The sequence below is a fragment of the Rattus rattus genome, chromosome 2 (genome assembly GCF_011064425.1).
Source record: "Rattus rattus isolate New Zealand chromosome 2, Rrattus_CSIRO_v1, whole genome shotgun sequence".
Lineage (NCBI taxonomy): Eukaryota > Metazoa > Chordata > Mammalia > Rodentia > Muridae > Rattus > Rattus rattus.
In genome coordinates, this window is record NC_046155.1 from 28044605 (window position 1) to 28066638 (window position 22034).

Below are 22034 nucleotides of genomic sequence, written 5' to 3' on the forward strand. Positions count from 1 at the left end.
TGGCTTATTTTAGGATGTCAGATCCAGACATTATGAAGGGTGATACATGAGAACCAAAGCCATATGAGAAGACTATCTTCTATTTTTGATATCCTCTAAGCCTGAAAAGTACTTGATTATGTCACAGAAAGGGATGTGAATGCTTTCTCATTGTTTTCCTATAAATTCTGAGTGATAGCTAAATGACTTTTAAATACAGCATCCTTTATTCCTACCTGAGACAGCTGGAGGTGACAGAGGGGGTAGGTGATAGACATCAGAGAGAAGTTCTCTTATAGTTTCCATAGCACCACGGATAAACAGGTTTCCTGAAGCATTTAAAAGAATTACATAACACAATCTAATAATGTTTCTAGTACAAATATAGTTGTGAAAGAATAAAGCTCCTCACCATATTAACTGTTAACACCAAAAAAGAAAAAGCACATTCCAAACTTTAAATATTCATTTTTCAAGAAATATTCAGACTTGAGATTCTATATGTGACTGTCAAGTCTATATCATACTCTTTATGTCCCACAGTGTCACATGGGTAATAGAGGACATGTGATCAATTCACCCCTAATTATTTCACCAGCCAACCTCAAGGGATTCTTTATCAGAACATGACAGAAATACCAAGAACTCAAACATGTTTAAAAACAAAACAAAAACCATCAAATTACAATAAAACAATCTTTAAAATACCTGAAACTACTGATCACTTTAAATCACTGCATGTCTCAGTTATTTAGAAGTATTTTTGTATGACTGCATTTATTTTTTCTTATTAAGCAAAAAAAGTTGTGTTAATTTTACAAGCAGCAAACATGAATTATCAGAATAATACATAAGTGGGGAAAAATAAAAGGTTTTTTTTTTAATGCGTACTTTACAATGTGAAAAGAACAACAATGAAAATCATTCTACTAACTTTCTGTAAGGAAATAAAAACGAGAAAAAATTAACAGATAATATATATTAGCTCAAATCTTAAATATAATTTCTTGGAAATAAGGAAGCAAAGCAAACATAAATAAATCATAAAGCTGAAAAAAGGAGCAAATAGACACACAAAAATCAACTTCATAAAAATTCAAAATAAGATCTTACTACGTAGACTTAGATCTTACTACGTAGTCTTAGATCTTACTACGTAGACTAGGTTAGCCTCAGACTCACAAGCTCAGCCTGCCCCGACCTCCTGAGTGCTGGGACCAAAGTGCACAGTGGAGCCTGTGTGGATCCTACCTAAGACCTCGGCATCTGTAGTTGATTTTACGGTACTACTAACAGTGGGAGTGTGCAGTGTCTCTCACTCTTTCACCTGCTCTTAGGGCCCTGTCCTCCTACTGGGTTGCCTTGTCCAGCCTTGATGTAAGGGTTTGTCCCCAGTCTTACTGGAAGTTGCTATTCTGTATTTAGTTGGTATCCCTGGGAGGCCTATTTTTCTGAAAGGCAAGTGAGGAAGAGTGGATCTGGGGAGGAGAACTAGGAAGAGTGAAGGGAGGGGAAACTGTAATCATGATTTAAAGTATGACAGAACTTTTTAAAAAAAAAAGTGTGTGCACAGTAATTTCTAGATTTTGATTTGTTTTTTAAAAAAGCTCTAGAAAAATAGAAAAGGTTATTTTGAAACCTCTGTTCTTTATTTTTAATACAGTAAATATATAGTGACAATGATATCACAACATACATTAAAGTATCTGTTTAAACCTGTTCAGACTGATTTTGCTGGCCTAAATTTGGTCCATGATATCAGCATATTGGGTATATTATAATCAACTATACACAGCAACACAATTTTCTAGCATGATTTAGTTTTGTTTTCATTTTCCTTAAAGGTAGAAGTGACATTAAGAGACAGTTGCCATAAATTTTTATATTGGCCCATTAAACTTGGAAAAATAACAAAGCAAACAGGCACAGCTGAGTCTATATGAACAGGTACCAAATCTAAATACATTTATTTAGGACTAACTAAAGACAAGGCTCACAAAATAATCACAGGTGTTTGTGTGTATCTAGGGGATTACAAGCCATATTCAGCAAAATGAAACAGCCTATACTAATTAATACACCCACTTTCTCAAAAAAATGGACAATTTAAACTCACATAGTCAGATGTCTGTTACACTATGAATGTTTTCTAAAATGGAGTTTACTGAATATATTATAAATTAAGTGACTACATGTTTCACAGTGATTTTAAGCAACATATTAATTATAGACTTATAGATTTTTAATATTCTACCTACTCCTTTAATTCTAATTATTTTCTCCAACTATCCTTCACTATGTTAACCTTGTGTGCATAAGTCCATGCTAAATTATAGTCAGTTTATCTTTGCCAATTCCTCCTCTTCAAATAGGCTACAATGTCTCTGCTTCCAACAGCTGTTTCTCTATTTCCCAGCACACTGTGTTACAATTACTCAGATTTTTTAAGTATTGCAAGTTCCACATCAACCACACTAGTTCATTGATGAAAATTCACCTTTACTACCCATCACATTAACGTTACATCTAACTTATTCCTTAAAAGCCTGTTCATATTCAACAATTCAATTAAAAGGAATTATGTTGGATACCAAATATACAAATCAGAGATCCTCACATGCAATGCACAGACACAGTACCACATTAACCGAATGTCCTTCCTAGTGTCCTACTTTCTATGGTGACTTCTCAGTAATTTATTTACCTGTTATATTCTATGCTAACTTCTTACTCTGGTAAGGTGGTTAGCAATGTATGAAAAAGTAACTAGATGATAGTAGATAAGGTGGTAATGAATACAAGGTTATTTCCCATCTGCACTGTACCCAAATACTGTTTTTCTAGCAGCTCTCCAAGGCACCAAGAACCTAGTTATCTCTTAGCCTGTTCATTCTTATAGCACTTCATAAATATAGAAAGAAGCCTCTGATTTGTCATCATGCTGAAGAGGCACTGCCAGCACCATCTTGAGAGCAGGCAAGAGAAATCATTGTTCCAAATCCTTGCACTTTTGTGTGTGTGTGTGTGTGATTGAGAGAGATCGGGATACTCTGCCCGCACGCATGTCTGGGTAGCACATCTATGCAGTGTCTATGGAGGTCAGAAAAGTGTCAGATCCTCTGAACCTAAAATTACTGACGGTTCTAAGCTATGAGGTTGTGTTGGCCATGACCCCCAATCCTCTGGAAAGTAGCAAGTGCTCTTAATACTTCAGCCATCTCTACAGCCCCTCCTTACACTTCTGAATGTCGGCTAGGACTTTCTTTCCAGGTATAACCTCACAGGACAAGAAGTTTGTTCAGTTCAGTGTCATGCTGACCCCTTAGAAATCTTAGGTTGATCCTGAGGACCGCATAGTAGGCAGCTGTGAGCTACCCTTCCCAGTGCAGATTGGACTCAGGAGTTTTCAGGAAGAGAGCTTGAAAACAATGGGGCAAGGCAACAGTATGCATGTGGGCAAGCTACAGGAAAGCACCTGGGGACGCTGGGGAAGGAGGTAAACTATAGTTCAGGAACAGGATGATGAGTCAGTTCTCCTTTTGCCACTGTCCCACTAAGAGTTGGTCAAGTTACGGTGACAACACATGTTCCATCTACTTCTTGGTAAATATTCAAGTATGTAGGGATATGGTTTGTGACCATTACTGATGTAGGCACTAGCATGACTCCCACATCCTCTTTGCACAAATGTTTCCTCAGACTCAATCTTCATTACAACACAATTACGATGCTTTTTACACGACATCGCTTGTAGTAGAACTTATTGAGTGCTACACTGGCAACAGTATTCACTGTCATCGTGCCAAGCATGCACTTGTATTACACTGTTCACACTTTGTAATACGACTTCATTCAAAACTGGTTACCTACATCACTCATGAATTCAACGTAGCAGAAGAGTAAAAGGAGTTCCAACAAGGCCTTTTGGAATTAAAAAATAGAATCCTGCTTTACTTGTCTTTATGCTTGATGTCTATTATCCCTTCTACATACATCTGCCAAATTCATCTAAGTAAAGGCCACACTCATCTGCACCTTGGACCCGCCTTCTAAAATGTACACAGACTGATAACATCCTAGCCATGTTTTAAAGTCTGTCTTTTCTTGTCTATTTCATCTGTTTCATTATTACCAAGGAACTCTTCCAACTCTTTCCATACTTGGCTCTGTCTAGGGTGTGCATAACCCCTTCCTCACAAGTGTAAGATACAATGCACAGTATTACCCACTCCAACTTCTAGCAGGTACTTATTAACTGCAAATCCAGCTTCTGTGTAAGTGGAATTATCTTGTGTCTCACATAGCTGAGTTTGAGACTTTGTGAAAATCATACGGTTCCATATACATACAGCAGCTTCCTATAACACTACCAATTCTGACAAGTCAAATTTGTATCAATCAGTTTCATACCAAGTCTCTGTGTGTGTGTCTGTGTGTCTGTGTGTGTGTGTGTGTGTGTGTGCGCACGCGCGCGCGCGCGCTCAACAGTGAAGTATAATTTTGAACTCCCAGAATGTTCTACAGTGCTTATCCCATACTTGATCATGTAGAAGAGAAGAACAAAGAAACAAGAATTTGTTTACTGTGTGTTTCTGAAGCAAGAAAAAATAGAGAAGTTAGGAAGAGCCCTAGAAGATGAGAACTTGGTCCAGAAAAACAGACAATTCATTATTGTGAAGGGATGCCTGAAGTTCAAGCACTGAACTAATTGGGGCTAAACTGGCTTAAGAAAAAGGACACTTAGACTATTTCAGAATTAACCTAGTAATGAAGCTTCAAAAGTTTGAGTTGTAGGTGCAAGAAAAGATAGAAAAATGCTTACTGGAAGACATGCTGCTCTTTAGATCTATACTTTTTAAAGTCGATTGTCTAGTGAAAAGCTAGTGCAGTCTCAGATGAGTGTGGTAAGATATCTCAGTGGGAAAATCCCACTGCCGGTGTGTTCTTTCTAAATGAACACAAAGGAAACAGCTATTTAGCCACTGATAAACATTTCTCCCAAAAGCAAATTTATTGTTTAAAAAGGCTTATACTATACCATTTATTATTTGTCCTATGCTGGGAGTTTGCTTAAAAGGTTGATTTTACCTTTAGCTGAAACTGTGTATTTTCTAATCTGTTTTGGGCAGCTGTCAAGTAATCAGAGTAAGCAGTGCCATTTTAATAAGGAAGTCTTTTAATGAAATATAATAGGTCACAAATACCTAATTTCTGCTCTTTACTGTAATTGCTAGTCTTTACTACAACTGCCACTTTAACAATCTTTTCCAAATGCTGACACAAAAGATGAACAAATCAAGGGTATTAGCATATGTGTGTATTTACAGCTTACTGCTGTCAAAGGCTGCAGACTACTCTCAACTCTAACAGCCGCTGAGTCTCTCTCTTTGGTGGAAGCATCCTTCTTCAGCCTGAGAATGTATCTGAATTAAGTTCTTCTTTACAGCAACATTAGCAAACACACACTAATGTCTAAACAGAAAGAATGCTGAGGAAGGCACAGCACATTACATCTATAGACACTGCTTTTCCTATCACTGTGAAAGATTAAATACTTCTTTATTATTTCACTAATCAATTCTCTGCTTCAACTGGTTTACAACTTCAAAGTAGATCAAATAAGCTAAGGTTTCTTTAATGTTCTGAAATTTGTAACATGATAAGTTTTATATGAATGTTCAATTACATTACAACATAAAACTACAGGGAACTGCATTAAAATTAAAATAGAATGCCAAATAGAGGGAAAACATGAATATAATGAAGTTTTTATTTTTGAAAGGGGTACTAGCATTATCTAGCTTCAATACTAATTTAAGTTACGATAACATCCTTTTAAAACCTTCCTCCTGAAAACCATAGATAATAATCCTTGTAACTTTTGTTTTATTACAAGCATATTATTAACCCATGACTATTAAATTTTGGTACCATTATTGCCATGGGAATACCAAAAGTCCTATGTACAAAAAGTAATAGTTTTATTAGAAGTTTGCCCATTTTTAAAAAGCTAAGCTTCCCTAAATCAAACTAGCTTGCTGTGAAAAGAAAACCATGACAACTGTTTGTACCTCTTGCTTTATTATTACATCCGGCCCGGTCACTCTTAGAAATTCAATCTATTATGGTTGCTAGGAGTCTGTTGCTGTGCAACCTAAAAGGGTATGCTGTGCTTTCAGGCCAAGCAGTGCTAATAAACCTGTAGGCTTCCCTCTGTGGGGCTGACCAGTGTGTTTAAAGGGCTTAATACTTTTCAAGAGTGATTGGCCCACAATTCAAGACACATCCTATTAAAACCAAGTCACACTGAGAGATTTCTAACAAAGGGATGAAATGCTAAACATACACAAATATTCAAAATGTATCCTCAGGACCCCTAACTAATTTGGTAAAACAAACAGAGATTATGATCTACATTTCAATTATACCACCTACCACCAAAGTTTTTCTTTCTATATAGTGCCCTAAAAGGTTCTAATATATATAAATGAACCCAGCCAGCTTTGATGGAAGAGGTTATAGAACAGTGCTAAGTACCTTTGACTTTGATTTTTCAAAATCTATTGTAAGTCCAACAATAGAAAAGTAAACTTAGTAACCCAGTATTTACAAAGTAGTAGCAGTGAACATATAAAAGGAAATTCTAGATAGCACTTTACCCCGAAAACATTTCTTCTATTGGTCTCAGCTGATCAGTCATACTTTTATATTAACTCACAAAATCTATTCTATCCTATCTCAAATATTTTATACTTTTAAGATTAATGCTGAACAAGTTATTCACAAAAATTTACCGCATTAGACATTATTCTATTTTAATTAGAGAATACGATCATGGAGTCTGCCAATTTAATTCTGCTAAACAAACTGTTGAAGCACACAATGGCATAGAATAGGGAAACCAAGTACAACCTTTAAAAGAAGAGATTGTACTGACATGTTTATACACAGTAGGCCCATTTTCATAAAGTAATGGAAGAAAAAGACAAAGATATAAAATACTAAAAACTCTACAGAAAAAGGGAAATAAGTTATTTAATAACAATTAATCCTGAATGCATTCAGGGTTTTCCATTGACATTCTGGTTATATTAATATTGCCAGCAATTCTTAAACCTTAAAAATCAGTTTGAAAACCTTAGGATGAGCACTTTCTCCGCATCCCTTACAATCCTTAGCCTTCTACTGGTGCTGGGAACATTTCCATCTGTCAGTGCCCACCTTCCTCACTGAAAGAGCACGGCTATCTTTTAGCACTGCTTTCATTTCTTCTCATTACACACCACAGGAGCAGAGCAAAGAGAACTATTTCTCTCAGAGTTCCCAGAAAGCAACAAACAGGACGATGGGGAACAACTATCCCGAAACAAAAGAGGATGGATACAAAAGGAGAGCTGAAGGAAGCTGAAACTGAGGGGTAATTCTGACCAAAACGCAGGGTCTGAGCTAAAGGGAGGCAGGCCAGGCAAAGATTTAAAGCCGACAGTTAGTAAATAAAGCCAACCTGGAAACAGAGCAAATAGGAACAGTCTGCCAGGAAAAGGTGACAGAGACAACACACTCTAGAAAGAGAATAATGAAAATAACACTGGGGGAAGACACATGGAGAGTGACTTTGCAAATGTGAAGCTAACAAAACAAGTAGAAAAACCTACATTTAAAAGTTTTTATTTCTTGTGTCCACTCGTACTTGCTGCTAAGAAAGGTACAGGACTTAGAAATGTTCCACTTTCAATATTCATGGATGTCATGAGCACATGCTAGGAAAACCAAGTACAGACTGTTTAATTTCCAAAGAAATAACTGGAATACGTTCTAATGTTTATGCCTAGTAAGAAACTTTTAAATCTAAAACTGAAGAGCCCAATTTATTAGGACTATTTTGAGGTAAATTCAATATTGATTTCATAAAAAGTTCGAAACATTAAAATACAATACTATAGATACACATACACAGCAACCAATAAAATTATTAAAACCACATTTGACTAAGAAGTATATTATTTGCAGGGCATGTGTCAGCAAATTTATTAAGTTCCAAAGCAGTTATTTAATTCCTGGTTAATTATTGACAAATACATTATATTGTTCTACTCTTGTCTGGAAAAAAACGGTTTAATAAAAAGTAAAGTCCTAAGTTAGACATATGATATTTTGATATTTAGGAACTTAAGTAGAATTAACTATATGGCAATGGAATCAAAATAAAATGAGGGAGGGTACATATGCAACATACTAAGTCTTGCCACAGTGTTTTCTGCCACTCACTGTCCTTGCCTTCCTCAAACAACACAGCTGCAGTGTGAAGTGTGACATCCTTAAAGGACACCGAGCTATGAAGCTTCATCAAATACGTTATGTGATGCAACTGTGTCTCCTCTTTATAAATCCCAGATTTGTACCTCTTATCAGACTTCGAAGCCAAATACCTACTGTTTTAGTTATACTTTCTTAAATCAAAGATCTTCAGTAAACATTAACTAGAACTAAGTTCTATATATGTTTTATTTTCATAATTGTTTTTAAATAGGGGATTGTCTGTTTGATATATCACATAGCTAAGATGGGTGACCAGTGACTTGTACATGCAAATTCTATTAAATACTAATTATTCCTTTGCAACTACAAAGAAAAAAGAAAAAAAAAACATGCCATGAGACACAAGCAAGGCTCCTCCCTTCTTCTGATGGTGATGAGGACCAAAGCCAAGGTTTCCTCTCTCATCAAACAATGTGTCTTCAATTTGCTTCTTCTAATTATTTCTCCAGGACCCACACAGTAGAAGAATAGCACCTACTTTCTCAAGTCATCCTTAGACTCCCACAGCATGCAGTAGTATGTATGTTAATAGGCATGTACATAGCACTAATTAAAAGGAAATAAAATTTTAAATAGTATTGCATAGATAATTACATAATGTTAGAGAAAGGTTTTGTTTTAAGGTTGCCCAAATATCCACCAATTTTTACTTAAGCCCAACTTCCTTATATTAAATGTGTGTGTACCATTTTTAAGCTTTCCAATGTACAACAACGATAGCCTCAAATATGAAGCTATTTCACAATGGATGACAGGCAAATAATGCTGAATATTTTCCAATGAATTGGAATGGAAAATATGGTTTTGACATGAACAGACTGAAATGTCTACACTTAATAATATCAAAATGGCAATCACTACTCAGAATTACAAAATTCAAGACAATTTGCCTCCGTCAGTAACTTCTAAATAATCTTTGTCTGTTTGCATATTCAAACTTTTATAAATAAATATGACTCATGACTATGATTAAAGATGAGATATGATACCTATAACCACATAAGCAATAAGATTAAAATTTTAAGAGAGGAGGGGTACTTTTAAAGTAGAATCTATCATAAACAAAGATTTTATTTTCCAGGTTAAAGTTACACATAAGCAAATTGAGAGAACAACCAATAAAGTTATAGACCAGCCAACTCTATTAATTAAAATCTTCACATTTTCTCCTTTGCACATGGGTTTAGTTTAGGTATTTAGTACGAATTTTAGTAGTTACAAGTTTTTCAGAAGAACCTTGAACATGGATGCATGAAGGATTTATTTTCTAAATCTCTCAAGTGTTTTTATTTATTTGACTGTATTTCTCAGGACAGACATACACACAAACACACTTTTTTTTTCAGGGAGAGACATATAAAAATTTAAAATAAGACTCCAAAGAGAAATGCAGAATATGCCATGAGAATAAATGGGGATAAAATAAAACTGCTAATATAGCAAGACAGCATCAATCAAAGCGTCAATAGTGTAAACCCACAAAATCACTCTAAAGAAACATCCAAAGGCTCCTTCATGTGCCATTTAACATAGATGGCTCTCCGCCCCTCATCTGTCTCCACCCTTTTTCCTCAACGAATTTCTCTTCACAGCATTTATAACTACTATAATCTATTTCGTTTATTTCCTTTGTCTTTACCTCCTGTTGTTTGAATGATAACTCTTCCAGGACACTTTCCTCGATGCTACATCTACAGCAGTTCACTTCTCAATTTATTTTGTGTCACTAATTGGTCAATAAATGCATGAATGTACAATGTGGAAATGTGGGTCAGAGAAATGACCCAGTAAGTAAGGTGGAGGACCAGAGTCTGCATCCATGCAACATGTATAATACAAGGGCATGGTGGTGTGCACTGATAATCCCAGTGATGGTGAAACACTGGAAGCAAAGGGCCAGGCCAATAAGTCCATCTCAAAGGAAAGGTAGAAGGTACCTCAGGATGTAGCAGAGGTGGTTCTCTTACCGTCACACCGTCCCATACACGCATCCACTCTCATACACAAATGCACATTTTACACACGTGAGAGGCTTGGGAGATGATTCGGAAGTAAAGCACTTGCCCTACACGAATAATTGCTAGAGTTAGGATCCAACAACTCATGTAAAATGCAGGCAGGCATGCTCTGCCTACAATTCCAGCAGAGGGAGGCTGAGGGAAGGGATGCCCTGGGAGGAGTGGCTAAAGCAGCTGGAGCTGGCCTCTGGCCATAATCAGAGCTCTGGGTTCAGTGAGACACTGCCTCTACAAAACAGTAGGAAAGAAATTCACAAAGACACCCAGCACCCATCTACACACACACACACACACACACACACACACACACACACACACACACACCTCACAAATAATACTCACACTTTTAAATAACAATGAAAAGGAACATATATTTTTAGTTCCTCATCAAATTTGGAATTAGAATGGCTTCACAGAGAATAACTCAGCAAAATTTCACCTAAAGAAATGGTACACAATGAAAATATACTAACCAAGAAAGGGGCATATGGGGACTTGTAAATTACAGAGGGAGTCTGAAATTAAATGTATATGGATTTAAAATCTACATAAAATCAAAGATCACTTTCAGTTTAAAAATCTCTGTGCAGGCTTCAAAGCAGTTAAATTTCCATAATACAATCTTAATGTAAAAGCCACAGACCCCATCGCAGGAGTGACTGCTATAAAGAATTCCATCCTGAGTCCACCAGTTGCACTGATAATGGCACTGGAACTCAAGACCTGTTCCTACTGCTTTACCATCTCAGTGGAGACAGTCAAATTAGGCAGCAAAGAGAGAAACACAAGAGGCTTGGCATGCTCAAAGTAGCTTCCCAAAAGGTGAAATCCCCATAATTCCCCCATTTCACATACGATAAGCAGAATTAGAAGTGCATGAACCTACTACAACCGAGTCTGATAGAACATTCACAGTTGCTAACACTTCTCTGTCAAGATGCTACAGAACTCCCACAGGCACATGGATGGAGCGCACACAGAGCAGGGAGCAAATTATCGTTTGAAAAGCTGAGAGGAAATGAGACAGTAAAGTCAACCCAAACTTACTGTTAACTAAGTAGGAATTTATTTAACAAAGTGCCAAAACTCATTCATTTATGCCATTAAATGTGTTTTTTTGCAAAAGGAGGTAAATAAACACAATGATATCCATTTTAAAAAGTGTACTGTTCTAGCTGGGTGATGGTGAGACACAGCACCCAGGAGGCAGAAGCAGGAGAATCTCTGAGTTCAAGGCCAGTCTGGTCTACAGAACGAGTTCCAGCCAGTATTAAACAGAGAAAACCTGTCTCAAAAGAAATTACTGCTCTAATGGCAATTAAATTTTTGGATTGAATAAATGATAAAATAGCTGATTGCACAATACAGTCTGAGGCTTAATCAACAGAGGATTGATTTCTCCTCCTAGGAAAGGACTCCTATACAGTTTGTAAGGGCTCCCATACAGTTTATAAAATCTAATATATGACCTTTCCTCAAGAAACGTACAATATGAAAATGTTGAACATTTAGAAAACAAAACTATAAAAGACAATTTCTAACTAGTACCATGGATAACAAGTTTGTCATAAATGAGCCCCTTTAAGTTGGGATCACTCTTAACCTTACAAAAGACCAAGAGTTAAACTCCTGGTCAATAGTGCACTCTGGGATTCAAACCCAGAAGTGTTCATTTTAAGATTCATGGTTTTTTGGTTTTTGGAGGTTTTAATTTGGGGGGGGGCTATTTTGGGGGAGAGTTTTCGTTTGATTGATTGATTGACTGATTGATTGATTGATTTGGTTTGGGGGATTTGTTTTCTTTTGTTTTGGTTTTTTTCAAGACAGGGTTTCTCTGTATAGCCTTTGCTGTCCTGGAACTTGATCTGTGACCAGGTTGGCCTTGATCTCATAGAGATTCACCTGCCTCTGCTTCACAAGTGCTGGGATTGAAGGCTGCCACCACCTGTTTTTAACCAGTTTGTAATACAGTTAAGCCAGACTGGCTAGAGAAATGGAATTGCAGAGCCAAGTAATAAAGTGTGACTGTGAAAAGCACCAGAGACTAAAACCTCCAGTAGAAAATGCTAAGCAGTTTGATGGCACAATGTAGAAAAAAATAAATTCATTTTAATTATTCTGAAAAATAGGCAAGGAGGAATCATTAAAACAGTGGGCCTCAACCTGTGGGTCACTAACCCTTGGGGGGGGGTCACATATCATATATCCTGTATATCAGATATTTACATTAAGATTCATAACTGTAGCAAAATTACAGTTATGAAGTAGCAACGAAATGTTAGGTTGGGGTCACCACAACATGAGAAAATGTATTAAGGGGTCACAGCATTAGGAAGGTTGAGAGCCACTGCATTAACAGAGTCTGGACCAGAAAAATATAAAACTATTATTTTATTAAAAAAGAAAGAAAGAAAAAGGAAACTGTTAGAAGACATATTAATATAAATATACACCGGTGTGAATGTGTATCAATTGAAGCAAATATGACCCGGGTTATAAATCCATTACATAAAAGCACATTTCCTGTTTTATATTCTTCCCCTTTATATGCAATAGATTAAACAGTCTAGTAAGTACTAACCTGTTCTCTAAATTCAGATTTTGATCTATGCCTGAGAGTATTTGGCACTCTCTTCATCTCAATTATACTTGTAATACTTCCATTTCCCATTTTATGGCTCAGTAAGTGTACTAGTGACAAAAATACATTTAAATGGAAACACGAATTGTTTTGATCACTTTCCACATTAAAAACAAGATCATCAGCTGAGCACAAAGCAACTCCTTGCAGTCTATTCTGAGGCCCACTTAATTCATATGAAATTGTACTGTTTTAAACCTCAGAGAGTTAGAACTGGGAACTTTCCAGCAAAAATGCAAGAGCTAACCAATATTTCGTCATACCTTTGTTTACCATATCTCCTTTTTTATTGAAGTTGAGAATAAATCCAATGGGAACTGTTTTACAAGAAGGTCTGTCTATGGGGATTTATCTTGTTAAGAGCAAATGACAAATGGTTTTCCCCATAGGAAACCTGCTCTGGCTTTATATAAATGCATCCTTCAGATTTGGTGCCACAAATTAGACTGCAGAGAAATCAGGTTGTGCTGGTAAGCTCACTTGTCATCTTCTTGGTGACTCTCAGATAGACTGCTTCAAATAGCCAACAGTGTTAATGTTCAATTTACACACCTTCATCACAAAAAGGAGAGCAAATGCAGTTCAAGATGGAGGTCAAAGATTTACTAATTCTGCAGCTGGGAAGCAGGGACAAGAATCCAGAGCCTTGGTAATTGCTTCTTCCTGCCATAGTGTCAGTCTGATTAATCGGTAAACAAAATATTCTTCCAAAAACTCAAATTACAAAATTACACATGCTATAACAGCATGGCTGTGTGTCTTGCTTCCTGTCACTATGGAGATAAGGGCAGTCTGCTCCAGTAGTCTTTCTTTGGGTGCATTCATTCAGACTTAAGAGTACAGCGACACCTTTAAAGCCCAGCGGACAAGCCTCAGCTTGTACCAACTACATGAGGGTCAATTATTTCACTTTCACTTCACCATAGAGTCACCCACAAGAAGTAGCATTTGCATGTTTCAAATTAACAAACAGATTCATAATAGTCCCCAAAATGACTGGAATCAAGTCGAATTCAATGGCAGAGCAGATGCTTAGTGGATGCTCAGTGGATGAGATCCTGGGTTCCGTCTTTCCCATGCAAAACGTGAAAGTGTTCATACCAAGCATGAGAATCCGTACACTTTTAACATCAACTATGACATTAAAAATACACAAATCACATGGACAAAAGTCGTTTTCAATACTGTATTTTCATTTAGTATACGACCTTTAAAGGGTTTCTAAAGGGCATAATTTTATTTCTAATTCACTGCAAAACGGATCAATTAAATAATTCTTATGCCCAAGTTTTACAGCTGAAAATATTTTTAATGTACTCAAGATTTAGAATGTAAAATTATAAAAGTTTCCATTCTCTAGAAAAGTAGGAAATGTTAAAGTATCAACTACAGTAAGGATGGAGTTTTCAAAGCACCACACTTGTACTGTCTGCCTGTAAGGAGTTTTACACCAGCCATATGAAATGTGTCCGGGTGAAGAGCATGAAGTTTAGCAAACAAGTCACTTACCTCAGTTTTCTTATGTCAAGGTAAACGGGTGACAGAAAAGGGCTTCCCTAGATAACCCCAGTGCACATGAAATGTAAGCACTCCAGTGTTAAGATGAAGACATTCTAATTCTGTCTCTAGTAGACTGGCACATGTGTGTCACTAGAAACGGGTGCAACTGTAGTAAGAAATCCACTCATCTCTCCTGTCCTCACCATACTCCCCACCCCACCCTACCCTACCCTGGCTTCTTCATCTGAGGTAAACCAGTAGAATAGCATGGCATTTACAGTTCCGCACACAACGTCTGACAGGTTCTAGATAAACTTTTTGGCTGTTTCTTTTTATATATTAAGAAACAGGAGTTCATCGCATTACTGCTGTTGTCAGGTGGCTATTCCAATATAGGACACATATACATCAGTACTGTTCTCAAGTTAGAAACACCTGCCTTTTAAATTATTTCACATAACAGAGGGACAATTTTTTAAAAAAAAAAAGACAAAACAAACAAGCAAGCAAACAAAAACTCCAACTTGTAAAGGTTGGTCAGAATAAACTGCTTTTTGTACACAGTTTCTAAATGCACAGAAAAGTAATTAAAACGAATGCTTAAGTTGGCATTGCCTTAGTTTCAAATGAAGTCCTCTATAAATATTACTTTATTAGTATTGTAATCCATGGTCTTTTGTTTTCTGATTTAATTTTTCATTTTGCTTAAAGTGTTTCACTCAATGATTTTTTAATTTTACTTCATCTCATTAATGGTGTGTGATTTGGGGGATTCAAACCCAGGGCTTTTAACCCATGCGTTACATGTCTAGCCTGAGCTATTTACAGACACTTCTTTATAGAAGTTCAGTTCCAGCACAAGATCATTTAACCACCGCATAGCTTTGGTTACTTGGTATCACTCTGCTGCCCAGCCTGGCTACTTATCAGGTAACAGATATATTTTTAAAGACTGATATGAAATATTTTAAGTCACAGAAATTTTCATTAAAACCTTTGGATCAAACAATTAAAATAATTTAAAATATCAAGCCTTATTTAACATATGCATTTACCACTTGATTTAATAATTTCATACCAAAAATATCAGCGTGTAAATAAAGAAATTGAGGTCTACACTTTGTGATTTTCATTCAAAGGTCAATAATTATAATCTGTAATGTATGTTATTCCATCACAGAATATATTCCAAAAGAAGAGTAATCCGGGGATGAGGAGCAGGTTTTTTTTTTTTTTTTTTTTTGCTCTAGACTTCAGCATTAGGGGAAATGTTTCTTTCTTGACTCTATGACCTCGGTCAAAAAATACATAAGTGAAAAAATAAGCCCATGCATTTTATGAAGATATTGAATTCAGAGAACAAAATATTTTGAATGATAACACTGGTTATCATTATAGTACATGGGCTTCAAGATGTCCCTTCCTTCAAAATGTGCCACAAAAACTTAACATGGCATTGAGTGGCTAACTTCAGTTTTTTCAAGCAGTCCCTTGCTTCAGACAAGCTTGAACTCACTATGTAGCTGAGGACGACATCATCCTCTGCTCTCCTGCCCCCACCTCCATAGCACCGGGATCACAGCATTTGCCACCATCCATAGTTTATGCTGTGTATGGTACTGGGGATGAATCCCAGGCCTCTGTACAAGCTAGTCGAGCAGCCTGCCTCCTGACACCACAACTACACATCTAGCTGAATATTCCAGAAGGCAAATGCTTCTCTTCCTTTGACACATACAAATGGTTCTTAACTTTTTTTATCCAAACCTCCTCAGAAGCAAGTCGGAATAATGACAGATCAAATACTAATTCCACCACATCTGAAAGGTTTCTCTCAAGGCTTTTCTCTACCCTTCAAACATGAGCTTCTGGCCTTAGACTCACTGGTAGAGAAACCCTGGCATTACTAAATAAATGACTTAGCCAGCAAGCAAAAACAAATTTCCTAATTTAATGTGCTCACAAGAGGCAATATGAAGGTCAATCTATTCTCCATATTAAATCATCATTTCAAATCTCCATTGAAACTGTTCTTAAATTGTACAATTGTAAATATATTTAAAACATCACAGGATAAGGAAGGGTTGGAGTAACCTTCAGTAACAAGACTATTATGTACCTTTAATTTACTGAGCTCAGGAAAGGATCCCACCTTAGCCTCCAGTATAGCTGAAACTACAGGCGTGCACCAAGGCACACTTTGTCATGTAACAGTAAGAACCAATATTAGTTGTCAAGTCTGTGTAGTAAGCACATGTGGTCATTACACCCTTCCACTCTGATGTTTTACACACACCAAAATATAAATACCTTAAGAACAGAGTCTTATAATACATATACGATACACTCACTTCGAAACTATACAGTTTTAAATATAAGATAACCAGAGATCCTTTCTATATCTAGCTTCTAGAAATGTCAAATTTTATACAACAAGAAAAAACAAGGTACCAAAGCCTTATTGTAAATATTTGTGAAAAACTTTTAAATGTGGTAATACAAGGAAAACCTAACAATCTAGGTAGTCCCTGTGTTCTGCCTTCTTCACTAGTTCAAATCCACAGACACCTCATTCAAGTGATTATTTTACTATACTCTCTGATTTGTTCATCTACCCTTGTTTAATCTTAAATTATAATTTTCCTACTAATTTCATCCACTTTTCACTATCTCCTATCATTTCTTATCATGTCACATGTCCAAGTATCACTCATCAGTTTAGCCTTCTATCATTAGAAATATTAAAACTAGATTCCCATAAACAGGAAAATGCAATTTTGAATTTAACATTCCAGTTTATTTTATTTTCAAACTAAGTCTTAAAAATCTAATAGAAATCTAAGCTGAGCCAGTTCACAATTCCTAAATTAAAATAGTAATGGGACCAAATACTCACTTATACAAATCTTTTATTAAAGCTAGACAACTGATATAACATTAAAAAAATCTATATGCTGAAATATCCAAATATGTCTAACATTCTGGTAGAATGTTTTACAGTCAAATACTTCACTAGCTGTGTCAAACTGGAATCACATACAGGCCCTCAAGTGATACCTCTTTTCCTCTCCGTAATGGGCACTGTCTGTACTTTAGTGTTTCCAATAACATAATCCCTATCGCACTTACTCTGATTTTTATACCATACCTTCAGAGCAACGTGTTGTTGTGGGCATGGGCTGCCACCTATGGGCATCATTTCAAAGATTTTTAAACCAAAAGTAAGTTAGAACTTTCAAAGTTCACATATAGTGTGTTTTGAAAGGAAATTCTATACATCAATGGAAATTGATCAAAGCACAATGTTATGAGAAAGCTTATAGTATGATAAATAAATAAATAAGAAAGAAAGAAAGAAAGAAAGAAAGAAAGAAAGAAAGAAAGAAAGAAAGAAAGAAAGAAAAACAGAATCAGGTATCAGGATTGAAACACTCACGTCCTCTCCCAAGCTACTCTGATCATCATCTCCAGTCTACAGCCACCTGCACTCCTTTCAACCCCAAATAAATTTGTTCTCTCTCCAAATTCAAAGACAATAGAATCACACTTCGCTTAGAAAGTGAATGGCCCAAACCTTTGCTCAGAGATAAACAGACACTCATAGCTAATCACTAAATATTATTTAAAATTTCAAAACTTCCAAACCTCAGCAAACTTCTGAGGCACAGAATGATGGAATGTTAATCCAGCGATGTCATGTTGAACTCTATTTTAACTGAAATGAACCATCATTTTTACCTTTGAACAACTCCAGCACATGCAGCCCTTAGCTAAAGTAGTTCCTAAAAGTCATCACACAATGTCTAGCACTATTAAAAATGTTCCCAACCTCACACAAAGTCGCCTGAAGACCTTAATCAAACATTTTCCCCAATTTGGCTGCCTCAAGAACATAGCACTGAGGTGGAAAGGCTTAGAGTTCCTAGTTGGCCTCCAGGGTGATGATAATGCAGAAGACTGTGAGGAGAAAACAACGATCATCACAGTCTACTGCACTCAACAAAACATGCATTAAAATAACTTCCTCAAGGTGTATACAAAATACAGACACACACCCTTACAAAATAGAGTATCTAAGCTGAACACCATTTTTACAAGCATTTCAACTGTGTAATCTTTTCAAACAAAACATTTTAAATGCCCTTTAGAGACTGCAACATAATCACAAAAAAATACAATTTATTTCATTTTTCATGTACTAAATTTTTATGTTCAGTTTTAGGCATACAACATTAAAATACATGCTTTAAGTATATTTAAAGTTGTAAAGGAGAGATCCAGATTGCTACTACAGTAGTTTATGTTTTTATTAGTGTCCCTACGGATAGCACTATCAAAACTCATTGTCAAGATTTTTATCACATATAATCAGAAGCTGATAAGTTAAAGTCTAGTGTTAGATAATTTGGCTCTTTAAACAGTCAGGACAGTAAAAGCAAAGGAAAATGCTAGGTTTTGTTGCCTAAAATATATCCATAAATTCATCTATATAAAGCAAAGTATAAAGAGATGAATTGAGAAACTTCTTCAAACCAGGCATAATGGTACATCCCTCTAATCCCAACACTTGGGGACAGAGCCAGAAGGTTCAAGAGTTAATGCCAGCCTGGCATGCTGAAAGAAAGAAAGAAAGAAAGAAAGAAAGAAAGAAAGAGAGAGAGAGAGAGAGAGAGAGAGAGAGAGAGAGAGAGAGAGAGAGAGAGGAAGGAAGGAAGGAAGGAAGGAAGGAAGGAAGGAAGGAAGGAAGAAGGGAGGGAGGGAGGGAGGGAAGACAGACAGACAGAATCACATAGGAACATTCCTAAAGCACAATGCTGGCTCTTGAAAAAGAACCTTTTTAATCCAGTAGTACACTAATGACTAGAAAAATTCACATATATTGTCTTGAAGATAAATTAAATAATTTAATAAAATACAATAAACATTTTAGTAAAGTAATAAAGTATCTATCCTTAAGGAAGTATATATACACTGTACAACCATGCAGCAGAACAGGAACAAGACCAAGGAGGAAACCTGCTACTTTAGCCACTTCTGAGTCCTGCCTTACCAAAGTCTGTGTCCCTGCAACATCTACATCCACTAGGACTTCACAATGCAGTAAAACATAAGAAATAAATAAGTTCCTGGTATTTAACAAGAGAAATAGAATATTTAAATGCGTATAGTTCTGGCTCCCCCTTTAGTACCCATTCTAATTCCTCCACAGCTACAGTGTGAAAGGAAAAAAATTTCTAGACAGGCTCCCTTTGCAACCCTGTCATTCAACTTTCAATCCTCCTGCCTCAAGTTCCTGGGTTCTTGGGTTGCAGGTATACGCCATTGAACACAGCTTGAAGAAACCTAACAAGCAAAGAGTCTCTGAACTGATTTGACACAGGGAGGGAGAGAGGGAGGGAGAGAGGAAGGAAGGAAAAAGAAGGAAGGAAACAAAGAAATAAAGAATACTGTACTCAGTGCAAAAAGTCAGATCCATTTTAGAAGTAATAGTTATACTAAAATAATACACATATGCTATTAAACATACAAATCCAAGTGAAGTCCAGAAACTTGAATATGCTTATATTAACCAATTAAAATATCAATCAAAATAACTTTTAAATTATAAGAAAGACAATCTCTTTGTCGTTCACACACTTCCCTGTAGAGCTGGTGAGAGCTGTGATACAGCAGCAGAGTATATGTTCTTTCCTAAGTATAAAACTGTTTTCTCCCTTAGCGCCTGCCTCTCCCCACACCCTCCCACCCTGTCCTCTGTCTATCCACACACTGGGAAAATTATGTCCTGTTTTAAATATCTCACTGGTGAGCAACAGGAGCCCCAACTGTCAGACACTTGTCTGGCACACATACTTAGAGAAGCTAGTTCCAGCAGGAGCTCAAGCTGTGAGGCTCAGCTCACTCCTATGTGGGTGAGGAAATCAGAGCACTTGGCCACTACTCTAAAGAAACCACCAAAATGGTAGAACCCTGAGACCTTGTCATAGGCATCCCCACTGCCTTATCACTGGGCCCAGGGTTTCTTTGTTGCTCTCCTCAGAAGATACTACAAGTGAACAGAATGTGAGATTCTGAGACCACAGACAAACCACACACCAATTCCTGTGTCAGTAGCAGGCTTCTGTCTTCCCAGGTTAACCTTGCCATGGATTCATAGGTTGTAAAAAGTTTGGAAGATCACACATTGTCTGTTTATCTGACAGATGGAGAAACTGAGCCCCACACATTTTATTAACTAGTGTACAGTTTCAGTCAGCAGCAAACTAGGGACCTTTGTCCTCTTCACGCTCCTCTGACCACACTTGAGGCCCTTTGCTTCCCAGTGTGGTAACATTGTTCCCTTTCTTCTCTATCACTGCTGAATGTATCTGTCTCCTCTCACTTTTACTCAGGCCTGTTGCCTGACTGTTTTAATGTTCCTGTTAAGCTTCTACTAATCCCATACTTGTATTTTGCCTAAGGGAAATATAAGAACCCTTGGGAATCCCGGACCAGGCATTATAAAACAAAAGCAGGCAGTACTGACTGGCCATAACTGCTTCTATAAAAGAAAGAATACTTGAGTTAAGAGTCACCATAGGTATGGGAAACTGTGCAAACACATTAATTTTGAATTAGCCTAGACATTTAACCCTTAGTACTTTGCCTGAGGCCAATACATGCCCAGAAGAAATCTTTTAAATAAAAAACATTCAAATTACACCACTAATATAATAAAGTTACAATTCTATTCAAGAAGGTAGAAATTCTCAAGAAAATAATGTTTGGGAGTGACACGGTGATCCATTTTCCATTTAAGTCGCATTTCCTAGCCTTCTTCCAAGGTTCCTTTGAAAGTCTATCCCATTTCAACTGGGCACAGTGGGAAGGCAGGGGTTTCATTACCACACCCAGGAAACTGACGCAAAGGTATCATGAATTTAAGGCTAGCCTAGACTACACAGAGAATAAATGAATCATGTTTCCATTGAAGATTATGATTAAATCACTCTAATATGAGAAACTAATTAGTCAAATTGCTCAGAAAATAGAAATTGTTATTCAATACAAACTATCAAACAGCAACATTACAGAGGACAGTCAACTTGAAAATGTTATTTGAAACTTTTTAATATCTAAAAAGATCAAAATATGTAGGTAAAATGTAAGTACCAGTCAGCAAATTATTCACCAATGCAAAATAAGTGTATCAGTGGTAGCTTCACATACTCTCCTTAGTAACGGTGCTGAGCAGCACAGTATAAAATTGTAGAATGCCTGCTAGTGAATTCATGTTTTAAAACGGTCTACACTATCTACTCTCATTACTTTTAAAGACTGTATGTAGCATTAAGTTGACCAAAAGAGCTCCAGATGTTTTCAAATATATTCATGTATAACATGTGAGAAGAAAATATAAGTGGAACAATTAAATGAGCAATGGAAGAGTAGAAGATAATGAAATGTTACATCATTATTTCTTAATACAAAAATCCCTAGACCAGAAAAGTTATGTAAACATAGTAAAAGGAGTCCATTATAAGCCTGTGGTGCAAAACTAACTAGCTTTGGAACAGCGTTAGTATGGTCTAAAATAA

General features: G+C 36.5%; 1 protein-coding gene across 6 annotated transcripts in view; it reads right to left on the bottom strand.

Moving 5' to 3' along the window:
* The window catches only part of Rfx3 (regulatory factor X3), a 242068-nt gene that overhangs the window by 214543 nt on the left and 5491 nt on the right, over positions 1-22034 (bottom strand). The window contains exon 2 of one of the 6 annotated variants that reach the window (XM_032891762.1): positions 216-308. The exons of 4 other annotated variants lie outside the window; for them this stretch is intronic. In XM_032891762.1, the coding sequence (XP_032747653.1) occupies positions 216-285 (70 nt within the window). In that variant the 5' untranslated portion in view covers positions 286-308. Of the gene's footprint in view, positions 1-215; positions 309-22034 lie in introns of those variants that run through there. One more of the 6 variants, XM_032891765.1, reaches the window with a different exon arrangement.